This window comes from Papaver somniferum, chromosome 11 (genome assembly GCF_003573695.1).
Source record: "Papaver somniferum cultivar HN1 chromosome 11, ASM357369v1, whole genome shotgun sequence".
In the NCBI taxonomy this organism is placed as follows: Eukaryota; Viridiplantae; Streptophyta; class Magnoliopsida; order Ranunculales; family Papaveraceae; genus Papaver; species Papaver somniferum.
The window spans coordinates 111023380-111040638 of NC_039368.1; the positions used below are offsets into that span (position 1 = coordinate 111023380).

The 17259-nt window shown below is 35.7% G+C and overlaps 3 protein-coding genes across 6 annotated transcripts; 2 read left to right on the top strand and 1 right to left on the bottom strand.

The window, feature by feature from the left end:
• Positions 1–7735: 7735 nt before the first annotated feature.
• LOC113323788 (protein STRUBBELIG-RECEPTOR FAMILY 2-like) lies at positions 7736–11685 on the top strand. Of its 4 annotated transcripts, none has more exons than XM_026572135.1 (12): positions 7736–8078; positions 8713–8818; positions 8996–9128; positions 9208–9279; positions 9367–9432; positions 9511–9579; positions 9664–9735; positions 9844–9915; positions 9996–10061; positions 10182–10244; positions 10728–10890; positions 11148–11685. In XM_026572135.1, exons 2-12 carry the CDS (start codon positions 8725–8727, stop codon positions 11286–11288), a joined length of 1011 nt encoding a protein of 336 aa, XP_026427920.1. In that variant the 5' UTR covers positions 7736–8078; positions 8713–8724; the 3' UTR covers positions 11289–11685. The 4 variants fall into 4 exon arrangements, with proteins under 4 accessions (XP_026427920.1, XP_026427918.1, XP_026427921.1 ...); XM_026572133.1 differs by having other exon boundaries at positions 7737–8078; positions 8709–8818; XM_026572136.1 differs by lacking the exon at positions 7736–8078 and adding an exon at positions 8178–8328.
• Positions 11686–12007: 322 nt separating this feature from the next.
• On the top strand, positions 12008–13207 carry LOC113324915 (aspartic proteinase nepenthesin-2-like). Its single transcript, XM_026573189.1, has one exon. The coding sequence runs from the start codon at positions 12008–12010 to the stop codon at positions 13205–13207; it is 1200 nt and encodes a 399-aa protein (XP_026428974.1).
• A 1006-nt stretch (positions 13208–14213) lies between these two features.
• Positions 14214–15251, bottom strand: LOC113324916. Its single transcript, XM_026573192.1, has one exon. It carries the CDS (start codon positions 15249–15251, stop codon positions 14214–14216), a length of 1038 nt encoding a protein of 345 aa, XP_026428977.1.
• Positions 15252–17259: the final 2008 nt, after the last annotated feature.

Sequence of the window (17259 nt, forward strand, 5' to 3'; positions counted from 1 at the left end):
CTGAACTTGAAAGTGTTAGAGAACTATGTTCGGATATCTTACGAATTGGAGTGTTAAATAATGGATTTTATCATGCCGGTGACAAATGAGGAGCAGAGGGAAGTGCATTATTAAAGTTTCTGATCAATCATTAGTGGAGACTACCTATTTCAATATCAACCGAGGCATCAGACTATAAATTCTTTATAGATCACTAAAGAGATTTCTTTTGAGTGTGTGTCACCGTACATTAATTCCGGGTAGAATGGTGAGCTACCCATTTTTACACCATTTTCAACATTAATTTTGATCTCTTTAGTGCTAATTGTTTCAATCATGAGAGTGACGTCTATAGATGAAAACCACCTTCTTGTAGTTTGATTTGCAGTTAGCACCATCCTCTCTCTCGCCAACAACAGGTCCAGAAAAACACATCATCATCAACAAGGGTGCAACATCAAAATCTACAAGGAAAGTTGAAGACGTTTAAGGTTTACAAGCAACAATACAAGGAAGAGCAAATTTCATATCCAAGTGAAGCAACATACAATGAGCAGATTTTTATACACATGTTGAAGACTTACAATAAAAATGAACATAATTCTATATCCAAGTGGAAGACTTATTTACAAGAGCAAGAAAATCGAAAGATGAGAGTTATTGAAGTTTATGATACGAAGACAATACAAGTTCTGAAGGTCAAAGCAGTAAAGTCCTTATCTCATGGCCATGTTAATTTTATTTCATTACTATAGTTGCAATATTTAAAAAAAAAGTACAAAATACAAAAATAAAAAAATTTGAAAAAAAAAAGAAAAATAAAATAAAATTGCATTCAGGTTGTTATTGTTCAATAAATCTATGGGGAAGAAAAATATATAAAGAAGTTTCAAGCAACAAAGAATAAGAGGAAAAGAGTTATAAATTGTCAAAGTTCTATGAAGTTCAAGAGTTTATCATCGACAGTTGAATACTGAAGACCAGCATGACGAGCCGAAGACGTTTCTATTGGATGCTGTGAGAGTGGTGTTATCATTACTGCCGATCGGATGTGAAGGTGGTAAGTATTCCCATCCTTGCTATAGTGGTTGATTTCCTTTCTTAGAAATCATCAGAAAAAGTCTTTTATTTCCAACAATTTTGTGGGGTCTCCAGAAATAATTCGGAAGGTTTCCTTTCCACCATTCGATTTGTGTATGATTTCTCTCTTCATTCCTAACCTGCACACATGTGAGACCCATAAAAAAAGTTGTCTTATTGAGTGCAATTATCATAAAATCCTTTTAAGTAACAGAAGTCGAGGCGAAATGCTTATTGATCGCTCTCAAACACACATTCTCTCATTATGGTGTGATTATTTCTCACTCAAGATTTATGAATGAATATATTCTTTGGTATTTCTAACTTCTTATTACTAGCATGCAGAAACTTTATATCCTCATAGCTCTTTGGATGCTTGGGACACTGGAACACTTTGAAGTTGGAGTAGGTTTTGTGGGTACACCTCTTGTAAGCCCTCACGAGACTATAACTCATCCACTAGAGACACCTAGAGGTTTAAAGGCTTGTTGCACATGATAAGTGCAATCAGGTCCTCAACGAAAGAGAATTGTTGTATTATAGTCAGATAGTTTGCTCGAGGACTAGCAAAAGCCAAGTATGGGGGAATTTGATAAGTGCATATTTCACATATATTTGGTGTCAATTCCATTCTAGTAATTGCTCCTATTCTTGCAGATTATAGTATATTACGCTGTTTTATTGTATTTGTCTTTCATTAGGTGAATCATCCAAAAAGAAGTGAATTTGCACTTAATTGTTCAATAAAAGAAGCTAGATACAAGTGGAGAATGATCCAAAGATCAAGATAAACTCGTCCAAACCTAGGAGTTCTTGTCACCATTTTATAGAGGACGAAAATATGAAATCAAAGCGAAAGTAAGGAGTCATTCTGAGTTCGTAAGGAGAAGTTATGAGAAAAACAAGAGTTTAGAAGGCTAAAAGGACAAAATTGTCATTTTATGATCGGATGCTATTGGCACTATTGCAGACGTTAAGGGAGAACTAATGGGCAAGTGCTGAATGGGCTGCATGTGGAGTCCACTATCTCTTCATGTACGTGAGTACAGGAAGGAGGAGAATTTCATCTCAATAATTGTTAAAAGAAAGGTTAATAAGGACCCACCTTTTGGTGATAAATAAATGGAAAATTTCTTGGTTGGTCCTAGGCCCATATAGTTATTTATAGTAGGGTCTAACCGGATTTTTTTTTTATCCGGAGGTCCAAAATTAATTAAAACATGGAAATGTCCATAATGCCCATTACTACCAAACGTGTGTGTCTACACTGCTTACAAATTTGAGTACATATCTGGTACACTGCTTAAAAATTCGAGTACATATTTGCTACACTGCTTACAAATTTGAGTACATATCTGTTTGAGTACATATCTGTCGTACTGCTTACAAATCCGATTATATATCTGAATGCTTACAAATTCGAGTACATATTTGCTGCACTGCTTCCAGGTAGAGTACAAATCTGTAAGAATCAATGATAAATAAATTAGAAAACGTATTACATCACATACATTGTAGGATCATACAATGTAGCAACCCAACCTTCTATGTTCCTCCAAATCCATTTGCAGCACACATTCTTTCAAACACACGTCACAACCAATTTGTAACTTCATCAAGACCACTACCAATTTCACAAGCTTGCAAATCTGAACCAACAACAACTCCTGTTCCTATCATTCAAAATCTGTCATTTCTTGCAATAAGTTCTGAACTGCAGCTCCAGATCATCTCCATATCCAATTCCAGTACTGAATCAAACGTAACAAAGAGCATCTATTTCAGTATTTCATATACGTACTGAATCAAACATAACAAGGAGCACTTCCTATCAGTATGCGATATATGTACTGAAGATTCATGAACTAAAAATCAACAGTATGACAACAACAGGTGACAGATCTATGAAAAATAAGAGAATCGAAAGACATATTACAGTATTTCACATAAGTACTGAAGGGTAAGACTAAAAAAGGAGCAAAAACACAGCAAATAACACTTCCTATCAGTATTATACATACATACTCATGGATCGAACCAAAAAAATTGGAAAAACTTCAAATAAATCAAAATTAGAAGAGTTTTGTATCAGTACGCCATATATGTACTGTCAATTCATACACGAAAAATAACTGTAACAAACCTAAAAACCATAAAAGCGTCAATCAAATCGATTTGATTATCAGAATACAATCAAAAAAACAAATCAAAAGAAGAAAACCGAACAAAATAATCAAACAAGATGATTAGAAAGCATACCTGGAAACAGAAAACAAATATTCTCCTCGTAAATCATAAGAATTATATATTAGTACACCAAATATGTACTGTCAATTCATACACAAAAACAAACTGTAACAAACCTGAAAACATAAAAACGTCATGAAAATCGATTTCATCTTCATAATACAATCAATAGAAGAAAAATGAAAAAAATAATCAAAGAAGATGATAAGAAAACATACGTGGAAACGCAACAAATCTTCTTGTCGTAAGTCATAACGATGCATCTTCTTCTTCATTCAAAATAAGCTAGGTTTCTGTCAATACAAGATATACGTACTGTTATTTCATACAAAAAAACAAATCTAAAAACAACAAAAATGGAACTAGTTAGATCAAATCTAATAACGAAATAACCAAAAACGCGATTATTCATCTAGATCTAGTAAATAATCAAGAAATCAAACATGGAGATCAAAATCTTAATCAAACACTACAACGATTAGACCATGGATCGAACAAAAAAAACTGGAAAAACTTTGAATAAAACAAAATCAGAAGAGTACGCCATATATGTACTGTCAATTCATACCAAAAAAACACTGTAAAAAACTGAAACCAAACCTATAGATGCATAGTAAACACAGATTAACAGTACGTCATATACGTACTGATGGTTAATACACAAAACCAAACTGAAACCAAACCAAAAGCCACCAAAATGAAACTAAAATACCATATCTACAAACGAAACGAACGTAAAACATGATTTTATAACTAGATCTGGACTATTTCATCAAAAACCACCAGTACATCATATACGTATTCGGTTTCATGTGTATCAATTCTACAAAGTTCCTGAATTCAACAACAATTTCGAAGAGAATCAGCTTTATAAAAAGGTGGTAAGTTCATTAGCTTCGACTCAGATTCAGATTTCGCGAATTTGATTTCAGGTAACAAATCAAATGAAATCTCCGTTCAATTAAATTCAAATCAAATCGTTTAGGATACTTTTCTGAGCACGAGAATCTCATGGAAGAATGAAGAAAAAGGCGGAGACAGAAACAATTGTTGTAGAACTCTGGTATTGAAAATCAAGAAAAGAGATAAAATAAGAATTCTTAGACCTTATCTTCAGCATATTCATACAGTTACTGATGAAATTGCATTGAGAAGAAAATAAATCAAATTATTCACAAATACATCAGAACATCATGATCATCGTCATAATAATGGTACTTCTGGAAGGTGGAAATCAATTCCTTTTACTCATCCAACAAATCTTGACACAGTCGCCATGGATTCAGATCTAAAAGACAAGGTAAAATCTGATCTCGAATCGTTACAAAAAATCCACCTACCGATTACACTTGCAGAGCTCGAACTCATGAATCGAACTCACACCTCAAATAATCTTCACTTGCAGAGCTCTTCTCTGAAAAAATAAATTGAGAGAATGAAAAAGAAACGAACGTCTCTATCCGTTTTTATATAGTGCGGGGTGTTTTGGGAATTATGATAATACGTCACATGTGTCCCGCACGTGTACAGGACCTAAGCTTAAAAAATTAGATCCAGTTTCATGTTTTCTTTTAATTATGGACCTATGCTTACTGGGCTTTAGTGGGTGGACCTGCCATTAACTAAGACTACCATAATAGTACCTATTGGTAATTCCTACTAAATAAATTAGAAGAATAAATGTTTTAGGTGGGGTTCATGGAGTAACTTTTCATGCAAAAACAGCAAGAGAAGGGATATTTTTTCATGCGATACACTTATTATCTCATGCGATAACGGATACACTTATTCTCTCGTCCTGAAACGTTCTGAATTTGGCAGACAATCGTATAAATAAGAGACAACGTGGCATTTGTTTATTGGACCATGAGGTAAATGGAGATGGTTCTGGATGCTATAAATAGCAAAAAAACTTCATTCTTCGACACACATTCTTTTACCATTCAGTTTTTGGGAGGAGAAAAATAGAGAGAAAGAGAGAATAGGAGACAGTTTAGAGAGGAGTTTGCGACTGTCGTTTGGTTTCCAAATTTTACTCTAAATGTTTCTCTTTTATTTAATTATTGAAAACTTCATGGTTATGTCTAGCTAAAATTTTAATTGATTAGGGATGATTTTAAAGTCCTGAACAATGAAGTATTATTTTCTTTAACCACGTTTGTTCCAAGTTTTATTTTATTGTTGATTATCTTTATTGTTTTTATTATCTAAGAATATTGAGGGGTTATTTAAAATGATCAATTAAATTAACCAATCAATATTTCTTCTACTAGTTTAGGGTCATGTGATACGTTTAATTGTCACATCAACTCTATACACAAGTAGTAAATCGCAAGAGCTGACAGAGGGATTTTGTTAAGCAATTGTGTGTAAAGATAACACTAGTAAGCAGGCCGAGCCTATGCGTCTGATGTTGGGATCAACCTGATTCACAGAGTGTAAAGCATTCGACTAACTTATACCTTGAGAGCTTATTCTTGGTGGGTTGGTTGGATAGAAACTGGTAGTCGAGCGCTTCCGTATCCAGTGACAGTAGGAATCCGGGGGATAGGAAAGCTTATTGCTATTCTACGGTTGGTAACATATAAATATAATAAGAGATAAACTTGTATTTAATTAAGCTTCGGTTCAGTGACGGAGATCGATTCCCTAGTCATCTTTTTCCTTATCGTTTTAAACCAATATTTATTATTTTCGTTTTATTAGTTACTTCGATTTCTAAAAAAAACTCTTTTTGTGACTCGCAATCATTCAGGAGCTTTTCAGGAAGCCATGGCTTTCATAATGGAAGTTTGAGACATTCACCAGGTTGAAGCTCTTGCGGTTAGTGCCCTTTGATACAGCAGGTTAGTGCCCTTTGATACTTTACCAAAAACCATTAGTGCCATATTGGCTTAGCAACAACTATTCAGCATCTTTCTATCCACGTCTCCCTTACTCCTTCGTTGTTGTAGGTTAATGCGACGGGTTAACTTTGAGAAATGTTCCAAAGACCCGGTATATCCATGTATGTTGTGTAGCAGCACAGTTATGGCGATTTATTCTGTGGTGTATTTTTCGGTAATAAGCATCACAGACCACAACTTCGGATGCACGCAGCAGTGAGTACTGGTCTTTTCAATCAAAAAGTACTGGTCTTTTTACAACTCCCAGGCTAATGATTTTTTAGGAATGTAGTGTATTTTTTGGTGTTTTCAGTTTCTTTAGTTTGTTTGTTTGTCGTTCTCTACTTGAGTGAAAATGGTGGTACAATCAATTCCTATGGCTGTCTCTCATCAAATTTTTAAATTTTGTCACCAGTCTCATATAAATATTCATGATAACATGCATCAGGCCATTCAGCCTAGTTTTAATAGCATTAGATATTGGCATCCTCCGTATGTGGGCTGGATTAAAATGAATGTAGATGCTTCCGTTATTCCTAATTCTAATCTTGCTGGTGTTTCTTTTGTGACTCGTAATCATTCAGGAGCTTTTCAGGAAGCCATGGCCTTCACAATGGAAGTTCGAGACATTGACCAGGCTGAAGCTCTTGCGGTCTTACATGCTGTCATTTGGATTTCTCAGAGGAGTTTTAGCAAGATTATTCTAGAAGGGAACAACATGAACTTAATGGAAGCCATTCAATCTGGCTCAATGAAAGGAATAAAGTGGGAAGATCAGTCTTTGGTTAGTGAATGTTGTAGTTTTCTCAAATTGTTATCTCAAGTTCAGACCCAATTTCAACCTAGAACTTGTAATAAGGAGACATATAGGTTGGCTAAGTGGGTGATGAAATATTCTCATAATAATCATTGGGTTTCTATTCCTCCAAAATTATTATAACCACTCTTTTGCAAGAACAGTTTAATGTCTGCTGGAGTAGTTTTCTAGAGGAGTTTAATTTAGTCTCTGTTGTTGTTTTGTTTTCTCTATTGGTTCTTGTTAGGCTTCAGTCTTTGTAAGTTGGCGCGGTTAGTGGAAGCTTGTTTTTTGTTATTGTTTTTAATTTCAGCCTGTTGAACTGGTTAGATGGTGTTCTTATAGTTGTATTTTCTGAATTAAATAAATTATGATATTCCTATTGAACTGGTCAGATGGTGTTTTTGTAGTTATATTTTCTGAATTAAATAAATTATGTTTCTTCAAAAAAATAAAAAAAATCTTTCACTAATAATTTTTTTTTATTCAGAAACGGGTTGGTATTAAGCTTGTTGCTCTTGTGCCAAAACCTATGTAGTTTGAATTTCTTTCATTAAAGGATAATTTTTGTATTTACATAGAAGAAAAAATAAATCTTTAACTACTAAAGGAGGGTTCCAATATTTTCGGAGCAGTACCAATCTATATGAGAAAATGGTACCCCCAGGCATGTTTGGCATCAGCCCTGCCTTGCCCCTTATTAGCAGTTCCAGCCATCGAAGTTAAAGCCTATTTATCTCTTAAAAGTTAAAGACCTACCGAAGATGCCTGTGTTTCCTTTGAAGTAGAAATTTGGCGTTTATGAAATATATATGTATTTTATCATTGTTTTCATCTTTGAAAGTTAAAGACCTACGGGATGTATCCATTCTTGTTATGTTAATGAAATCAAGATGTTTCCTTGAAAAAGAAAGAAATTTGGCGTTTAAATACAAAGTTTCATCGGGTTAAGGAATGAGTGATTTTTTTAGTCTAGCTTTCTTATGTTAGTTTGGTTAGTTTCCTGCATTAAGTTTGTGCTATTTTGGTTTACAAGCCAAACTATATAAACCAAGTTCAGAAATTTGAGAACCAAACAAATCAACTGCAAGGTATGTAAGCTTCTTGTAATTCTCTTTGATTATCTTAACATCCATGCCGATAAAGAAAAATTGTTAGTTAGGTTTCATTGTCAATTTTGAAAAATTGTCAGTTAGGTATGCAAGCTTCTTTAGATGGGTTTCATTGTAAATTTTGAACCTTTAAGTTTTGACAACCGCTTCCCAAAATCAGCTACCAGTTGGTGATTTGAGGATTTGAGAAGGATTAATCATGGCATTGTAGCAGTAGTCTTCTCTTTTGGTAATGTTTTAGGGTTCGACTGATTTGCATCTGTTAATATTTAACATACATAGGTTGCAGGAGAACCCCTTATAATTATAGATTTGCTCTAAACAATTATTCTCTCTTTAACTTTGTTGTTGATAAATCAAGACTATTTTATAATTATAGATTTTTATTTGTAAGAAATTGAGGCTGTATTGTGAAGTTTAAGCTGGATAATGGAGCAAATTTCTTGTTTAATTCTTCGAATTGAGGCTATCTTCTGCTATGAAGAAACCCTAAAACATACATGTTTCAACTCCAATGACTCAACTTTATTATTCCTCTTTATTCTTGTCTACTCTAGTTACTTTTGTCTTCTTCAATCTTGCTTCCTTACTTAATTACTCACACTTCAGGCAGGTTCTGGTAATAATGGCTAAATTATATTTGAGGATTTCAATTATCATGTATCTCAGCTCGGCAGTTCTGTTTCTTCAAGCTTTTGCACTGACAGATCCTTCGGATGGTAACACGTTCATCTCTCGTTCTGTTTATGTTCTTTTAACTTTCATGTCTCATTCTTCTTCTTCTTCCGGTGTTACTCTCTTTATTGATTCTGGTTTGAGTATTGGAGGGAGAAGAATCCCGTACCTTTTCCTGACTTTCTAGTTGAACTCGTCTCACTTTCCTGGTGGATTTTCAGTCGCAGTTCTTCAAGATCTGTATATGTCACTGAAACAACCACCACAGTTGGTTGGATGGAATTTAAGTGGTGGGGATCCCTGTGAGGAGGCATGGAAAGGCATATCGTGCTCCGGATCATCGGTTATTATCATGTAATATTAAGCTCTTTCATGTTATAAATAATTAATTGTCGACGCTTTTCTTAGTTTTGGGCTATCATTGTTCAAGCAGTAAACTTAATGGACTCGAGCTAACTGGAAGTCTGGGTGGCAATCTCTCCGACCTTTTGCAATTGAAGCAGCTGTAAGTGGTTTTTGTAGGATTTACGATGAATCAATCTTTAACTAAAACGTGATGGAAGCTCACACACTTTGTTTACTATGGCTACAGGGATTTTAGTCACAATTACATAGAGGGAGAAGTACCTATGTCTTTACCCCCTAATGCAACACATATGTGAGACTTTTTTATTCATCCGTTTTCTTCCTTGAACACCTCAAGTGTTTTTCTGACTCATTTGTTTCTATAAAGCAGAGACTTATCATGTAACAATTTCAAGAATACTAATTTGTCGCTTGAATCTATGAAGTATCTGGAGCATCTGTGAGTTTCTTGACGCAATGGTGTTTAGCTGACACATTTAATTGTACCTGTATGAAGTTATTGTCCGCCACTTTATGTATGCAGGAACCTAAGTCATAATTCCATATCGGGACCATTAGGCAATACGTTTACAGGTTTTCCGAACCTAAAACAAATGTATTGTTTCTTTACCTTGTTAATTTGGTGCATAGCGCAATTGGATTCCTCTTGTTAAGTTTTGTCTAATGCCCTCTACTTGGATTTTTATTCTCCCACAAATCTTAGGGATCTGTCGCATAATAAATTCACCGGTAATCTACCAAGCACATTTGAAAGTTTGACAAATCTTAAATCACTGTAAGTTGCAAGTGATCACTGGATTTGTTATTCACACTGCGTGTCTTTATTCTGCCATCTTATAGAATTTTATATTCCAGGTTTCTACAAAATAACGAGTTCAATGGATCAGTAAGTGTTCTTGTTCCTCTTGCTCTCCATGAACTGTAAGTAACATCTTTGACATGTGTAGTATTTTTTGTAATGGTTTTAATTTCTTTCAAGTTTTTATTTTCCTTCGCATAGTGTTTAACTAACTGTATTTTCTCTTATTGAACAATGCTCAGGGACTTCCGTACAAACCGTTTCAATGCTCGGCCAGGGGACTTGTCTCTATTACCACAGCCACAGTAAAATTTCAAACTTAGTGTTTTATTTTAATAAATTTTGTTTGGGGATTTTCTGAAACTATGCAATTCATGTCTTTGGTTGTGGTAATAACTGTTTTGTTTCATCTGTTGATCCAATCATCTTCTGTCTAGATACCCTAGTTTATTTTCCTCTACCACTAGTTTTATTTCCTCTGGGTGTTCCATATTCAAGTCGTAGATAAACTATTAGACAAGCAGTTGGACAATAAAGATCAGGGACATGACATTTGTACATGGTAGTTAAGATTTTTTAGGGTTATTTCTCAAGCTTTACGAAGTTTAAATATCGAACTTTTTGTATTTATAAGTTTCAAATTTCCTACATATGCCTAAAAATATATATTAGTTTTCATTTCCATTTATATTCACAGGTTTCGAATTCCCTACATTTGCGTAAAAACATATTAGTTTCCATTTTCATGCACAAATATATTTTTCAGGATTATTTTTTTGTCTTTTCAGGATGACTGATTCCGAGATTGCTGAGTTCAATTATATGTTTGATCTCAAGGAACGAGAACGCAGATTTAAAGGAAGACACAGCATCTGCCCAGTACTTCCAATCCCCAGGAGTGAATATGAAAGAATGTGGCCGGAGGGGATGAAGTTTGCAAATGCAAAAGAGGTTAGTCCTCCCTTTGAGCAGCTGGATCCTCAAATTCTAACACGCCAAAATCCTAAAACATGTAGCCTTTGGCTATTGCTAGATGGCTAGAAAAGCAAGCTCGGAAAGCCAAATGTGAAATTCAACCTAATTTAATTCAAAAGATCTTTTCTGAACTCCAAACATGATTTTTTTAGAACATCAACGTGCTCCTGTTAATTACAATGGAGTTTTTGCAGCATCTATTGGAGGTGGACTAATCTTAAGAAATTTTGCAGGCAATACAGTTTGAAATGGATAGAGCAAGAGCTAGAGAAATAGATGCAGCAAGAGCTAGAGATATAGATGCAGCAAGAGCTAGATCCCGAACAGGCCGAAGCCAAGGCCCTTCTGGAAACGGTTTTGTGTGCCGAAGATAAGGGAGTTGCGGCTTTACACGTTGAAGGAGATTGTCAAAATGTTATCAATGCTGTGAATGGCACCTTGGAAGCGATTTCAACTAGAAACTTTTAATAATTGGAAATGCCCTTTTGTGAAAAGAGATGTAAAACACGTGGTGCCTTGGCTAAACATGGTATTTTAAGTCTTCAAACTGTCTTCTAATTTCCTTGCTTGGATATCTGAATGTAATCTCCACCTTTATTAGACCTAGTAGGCAAAGCGGGAGAAACCAGATAGCCAGCAGGACTGTTGTAGGCAACTCCTCCATTGGTTGTGTTTCCCATGCTTAGCTGAAGTTTCCCACTCATATACTGCATAATCATACCTTTTGCAGAAGAATCAACATATTCAATTCTACTCCATCTTTTCTTTTCACATCACCATCAGTCTTCTCTTAGACTATTTCTTTTCAAATTTTAAATGGAATGGAAATTAAATAGTCATTATCAAATTTTACCCAGTCTTCAAACTAGCTAGTTTTACCATGTGCTACTATCCCCTTATTTGGGTAGAGATTGTGACAAGAAACAGACACTCTTCACTGCAAAGCTAACAAACAGGCTAATTTTCTGACCGAGAACATAAAATGCAGAAGAAAAAAATACCCTAAACTCAAGATCTATTTCTTCATCGTTTCTACTCCAATTCTTCACAAGTTGTACAACAACTAGAAAGAAAACCTATGATCGGTACAAAAATGAAGAAGGCAGATGTCTTTATGAAAGTAAGTTTGTTCCTAACTCCTTTTCTACTTCTATCTCAGCCATCTGATTCCAGATTGCTTCAAAGCAACAACACTATAAACACTCTCACCTTTACTTTGCATCACAAAAAGAACTTGCCATTACCAAATGTCACAACTAGAAACTTTGTCAATCCTGTTTCTTATCATAGACAAGACTCGTACTACATTAGATTCTTCATTGGATCTCCTCGCAAGCTGTTTCTATTGGTAATTGACACAGGCAGCCCTTACACATGGGTAAGGTGCAATCCATGTGACGATTGTTCCACTTCAGAGTACTTTGATTATCAAGATTCAACATCCTTCTCAGCTGTTATATGTGCATCGGATAGGTGTCCATCCAAAATGTGTGGGGAACATTTGGAATGCCCTTTTCAAACAGGATATGAAGATGGATCAACTACAAACGGGATATGGGTTGCGGATAAATTTACTCTATTAAAAGATGATTATGCTACCTTTGTCGCAATGAATGATATGCGTTTCGGTTGTGCATCTCACACTGATGCTGTTCCACATCTTGACGGGGTTTTAGGGATGAGTAGGGGAAGTTTATCTTTGGTTTCGTCATTAGAAGTTGCTTATGGATTCACTCAATTCTCGTACTGTCTAAACCCAAATAGCACAACAGCTTTGACTTTCGGAGAATCTATCGATGATACGGGCCTTGTAATTTATACGCCATTGGTAGCACATCCTCAATATTATTTTGTTCGCCTTCAAGGAATAACAATTGGTAGCGAATCAATCGAGAGTACCGATTTTCCAATCGAGATGGCTCTCGATTCGGGTTCGACTAAAAGCTACTTTCCTACTTCTCTCTACAACATGTTAAGGGACAGGTATCTCGGCATTGTCAGCGCACTTGGTTGGGTTCGCTACTATGGTTCTAAGGAAACATGCTACTATGCAAGTCCAACCGAAGTTGATAAATTACCACTTGCAAACTTTCGTTTTGATGGTGATGCCAATTTAAATCTAAAGCCAGACAATATATGGATTCCATTGCACGAGCAGACTGAGGTGGTTTGCCTAGCGTTTGGAGAGTCCACTAACCATGCACCCATTTTTGGGAATGCCCAACAGAAACAGATTCTAATGATACATGATTTTGGGCGCTCTCGAATTGGTTTTCTCCCTGCGGGATGTTGATGGAGGCAAAAAGGTAACACTTGTTGGTTCTTGTACTTGTGTTTGCTTGTAGTGCAAGTGTTACAACCATACTTATGGGTATGTGGTAGTTGTCACAAATATATGTTATTTCAACTATTTTTCATTTCCTTCTAATTATTGTAGTTCGTGTGTAACCAAATTTAACCCCTACTCCCAATTACGATACGGAAGACATGAACCAATTGTATCCCTCCACTAAAAGTCCTTTAGCCTACACGATTATGGTACTTTGTATGTTTTGCAGGACACGCTATAGTTATTTATGGTACATTTTCAACCAAGTTTTCATTCAATTTGCATTAGACTCTGGCGGTCGAATGCTGCCAACTTGAGTTATTGATGATGGTTTACCTGTTACGCTTACCATCAGAATTTCAGTTTTGCCCATCTTCGACTTGAGTGTTCTTCTTAATAAAGGAATTGCAATTTTTGATATGATCCTTAATTATTTGTTGCTACGGGAGAATCTTTATTAAATGTTCATACTCGGGACTTTTTTTTCGTTTGATTATTCCAAATACGTTGCCATGTAGTTTATCAAACTTAATACGCGGTATTTTGTACTCGGACCGTATTGTTTACTTTATCATATACGATGCCATATCCACTGGAAGACTGGAGCAATATACTCTTTCCCTTGCTCGTTTTGCCTAATGAAGTAAAAAACATAACATGAAAATGAAAACAACCTTATGTACTAATGAACAAAGTGTAGGAATCAGAAATTAAGAGATATATTTTGAAAAATGAGCAATTGTTAAAGGGATTTACTTCTTCCTCCCGATCAGTAGATACTGGAGTTATGATTCGAAAACTTGATCCTTGAAGAAGCAATGCGCATATTTTTTTTTTCTGATCAGTCAAATAGAAATTTCATTGAAAAAAGGCATTTAAGGGGTACCTTAACCCAATGATTACAACCGAACAAAAAAGGGGAAACGAAAGGGGAGTCGGCTACCCAAATAAAAAACCACAAAAAAATAATTTATGACGGAAGCCGGTATAATGAATCCCATAGAGAAATCACCATATTTGCCGTAAGCCCCAACATTTTTGTATTTGATTCGGCCCAAAAAAATGCTTGCAATTTGATATCTCTAATGAGGCTTGCCAAAGTTTTCTTTTTGTTTTCAAAGGTTCTCACATTTCGCTCTTTCCATATACACCACCATATAGCAACCCGGATGTTATTCCATATTCGACCAAGTCTTTCGTCTCCCCAATTAAACTTCCAAGTCTTCATAGATGTAATGACATTAGGGTCATATGACCATCCAAATTGACACCCTTCAACAAAATAGTCCCATATTCTCCGCATTCTCCAACAGCCATAAAACAAATGCATACTTGATTCATCGTCCTCCTCGCAAAAATGACAAGCACTAGAGACATCCATACCTCTTCGTAAAAGTTTATCCGCCGTCATTACTCGATCATGAGAAAGAATCCAAATAAAGAAATTGATTTTGTGAGGGTATTCATTACTCCAAAAAATATTGGATGGATAATCCGGCCCACCTTGATCGTCGTTGACTTTAATTCCATCATTTACCGTATATTGACCATGATCACTACCAACCCAAATTCGGGTATCCATAACCCCTTCTTGAATAGAGATGAAAGAAAAAAGATTTGATATTGATAACACTTCACTTGAAATGGTTTGAGAATATCTTTGCCTAGACATAAACTTCCACCTTACACCATCTTCCCTAACGTCGTACATACTAGCCACCACAAATTCTTTGGTCCTTGAAGCTTCATATGCCAAAGGAAATATATCATATAATCTTCCTTCACCAAGCCAAGAATCTTCCCAAAATCTAGTTTCCTTATCCGCTCCAATCTTGAATCTAATACTTTTATTAAAATCTTCAAGCTCTTTATAGATATTAAACCACAAGCTACCACCTTTCGAACCTTTGGGTTGGAGAGTTTCCCAATCGGTAAATGTTTCGCCAAATTTTTCAACCATTGTCTTCCTCCACAACGCATCTTCTCTACGCCAAAGCGCCACCACCATTTTTTTAACAAAGCCGAGTTCACTTGCTTAGTTCTTCTTATACCAAGATCACCTTTTTCTTTTGGTTTTGAAGACAATTTCTAACCAATATTGTGAATTCTTTTCTTATTTTGATCATCCCATAAGAAATTTCTCACAACTCTATCAATTTTCTTAGTTATGGAGAAAGGAGCAAGAAAAATCGAGAGATAATAAATGGGAAGACTAGCTAAAATGCTTTTGATGAGAGTTAACTTACCTCCTCTTGCTATTGTTTTTCCATTCCATGAAGTAACTCTTTTCTCGCAAATTTCAAGTGTTTTTCCCCATTTTTGAGTGCCACTTACCTTGTCTCCCAATGGGAGGCCAAGATATATGCTAGGAAAAATCGCATACTTGCATCCTAACATGTTAGCATAATTTTCAACTTCATCCTCGACCGCGACTCCAAATAAGCTACTTTTTGAGAAATTTATCTTCAAACCCGAAGTTAACTCGAAACAGAGAAGAAGGTAGCGGAAGGAATCAACTTGTTCTCTCTTAGCATCAAGAAAAATGATAGTATCATCGGCAAATTGCAAGTGATTTATTTTTGCTCCCCCCTCCTTGACCGAAAAACCCGAGATTTGATTATGTTCTTGTGCTTTGCTCAACATACAACTTAAGACTTCACCAACAATAGTAAAAAGAAAAGGAGAAAGAGGGTCTCCTTGACGAAGTCCCTTTTCACTACCAAAAGTAACCGATCCGTTAACAAGAACCGAGAATTTTGAGAATGTTAAGCAATTTCTAATCCAAGCCCTCCATACCCCACCAAACCCCATTTTGAATAAGACTTTATTTAAAAAGTTCCAATTCACATTATCAAAAGCCTTTTCAAAATCAAGCTTGCAAACCAACCCCGGTAATTTTTGACGAAGTCTAGAATCCACATATTCGTTTGCTATCAATACCCCATCAAGAATTTGTCTTCCTTTAATAAAACTAGATTGAGTTGTTGAGATTAGAGTAGGAATATATACCTTTAAACGCTCCGCCAAAACCTTTGAAATGATTTTGTACACACTCCCAATGCGCATATAAGCCCAAGACATAGCCCCCGGTCCGTGATATCCCTCCAGCAGGTTATCAAAAGCACCAATCTTATGCCAACCACATCCTCTAATCGCGCTAAACAATTGGTGATGATGATAGCTTACACAATCAACGAACAACAAAAAAAAGAAAGTAAATGTGCTAATTACTAGCACCTTGGACTCAAAACCAATTGGCAGTGAATGGAGAGGCCCTGATGTTTTCAAGAAGGATCTAGTCTAGGAAGGTAAGTTATATGGGACTAATACTCAACATGCCCCTCCACGTGTAGGGGCGTACTCGATACGTGGACCACTGCATGAGTGCCCGCCCCCTTCATAGGTCGGGTCTTGCGGTCTTACTTCACATACATGGCCTAGGCCTAGCTCTGATACCATACTAGTACTTGGGCTTCCAACTCAAAACCAATTGGCAATGAGTGGAGAGGCCCTCATGCTTATAAGAAGGATCTAGTCAAAGAAAGTAAGCTATGTGGGATTAGTCCTCAACACTAATAGAGCGTCTGGATACCAGAAGCAAAAACCAAGAGCAGAAGTCGTAAACAAAAACATCTTGCTTCACATAAAGTTAGTTTTTTTTTAACTCAGAAAGGGAAAAATATATTGGAAATGAAAAGCATTGTTACCACAAGGAAGTGGCTTCCGTGAAAAGTGTTACAGATAAAGCTACAAGGTAGCTAAGAAACCCAAAAGAGAACAAAAAAATAACCTGAAGCTAAAATAAAGGTGAGAAAACATAAACCATATAAACTGGCTGCCAATATGTTTAAGTCATTCCCATCACTGCTTCCCAATTGAACAACAAATTGTTTAAAAAGATGTTGTCAAAAGTCTTGGTTCCAAAAGACCAGTTGTAGAGCAAGCATTTAACTTTAGATAAGAGTTGATTAAAGTTCTTGTACTTTCCTTGATAAAGTATTCCATTCCTCTCATTC

Bases quoted from the DNA above. Each gene is read 5' to 3' on its own strand.
- LOC113324916 (XM_026573192.1), bottom strand. From the start codon at position 15,251: ATGGTGGTGGCGCTTTGGCGTAGAGAAGATGCGTTGTGGAGGAAGACA.
- LOC113323788 (XM_026572135.1), top strand. From the start codon at position 8,725: ATGGCTAAATTATATTTGAGGATTTCAATTATCATGTATCTCAGCTCG. The intron at 9,280-9,366 runs GTAAGTGGTTTT...CTATGGCTACAG, and splicing joins CTTTTGCAATTGAAGCAGCT to GGATTTTAGTCACAATTACA. The intron at 9,580-9,663 runs GTGAGTTTCTTG...TTATGTATGCAG, and splicing joins ATGAAGTATCTGGAGCATCT to GAACCTAAGTCATAATTCCA.
- LOC113324915 (XM_026573189.1), top strand. From the start codon at position 12,008: ATGAAGAAGGCAGATGTCTTTATGAAAGTAAGTTTGTTCCTAACTCCT.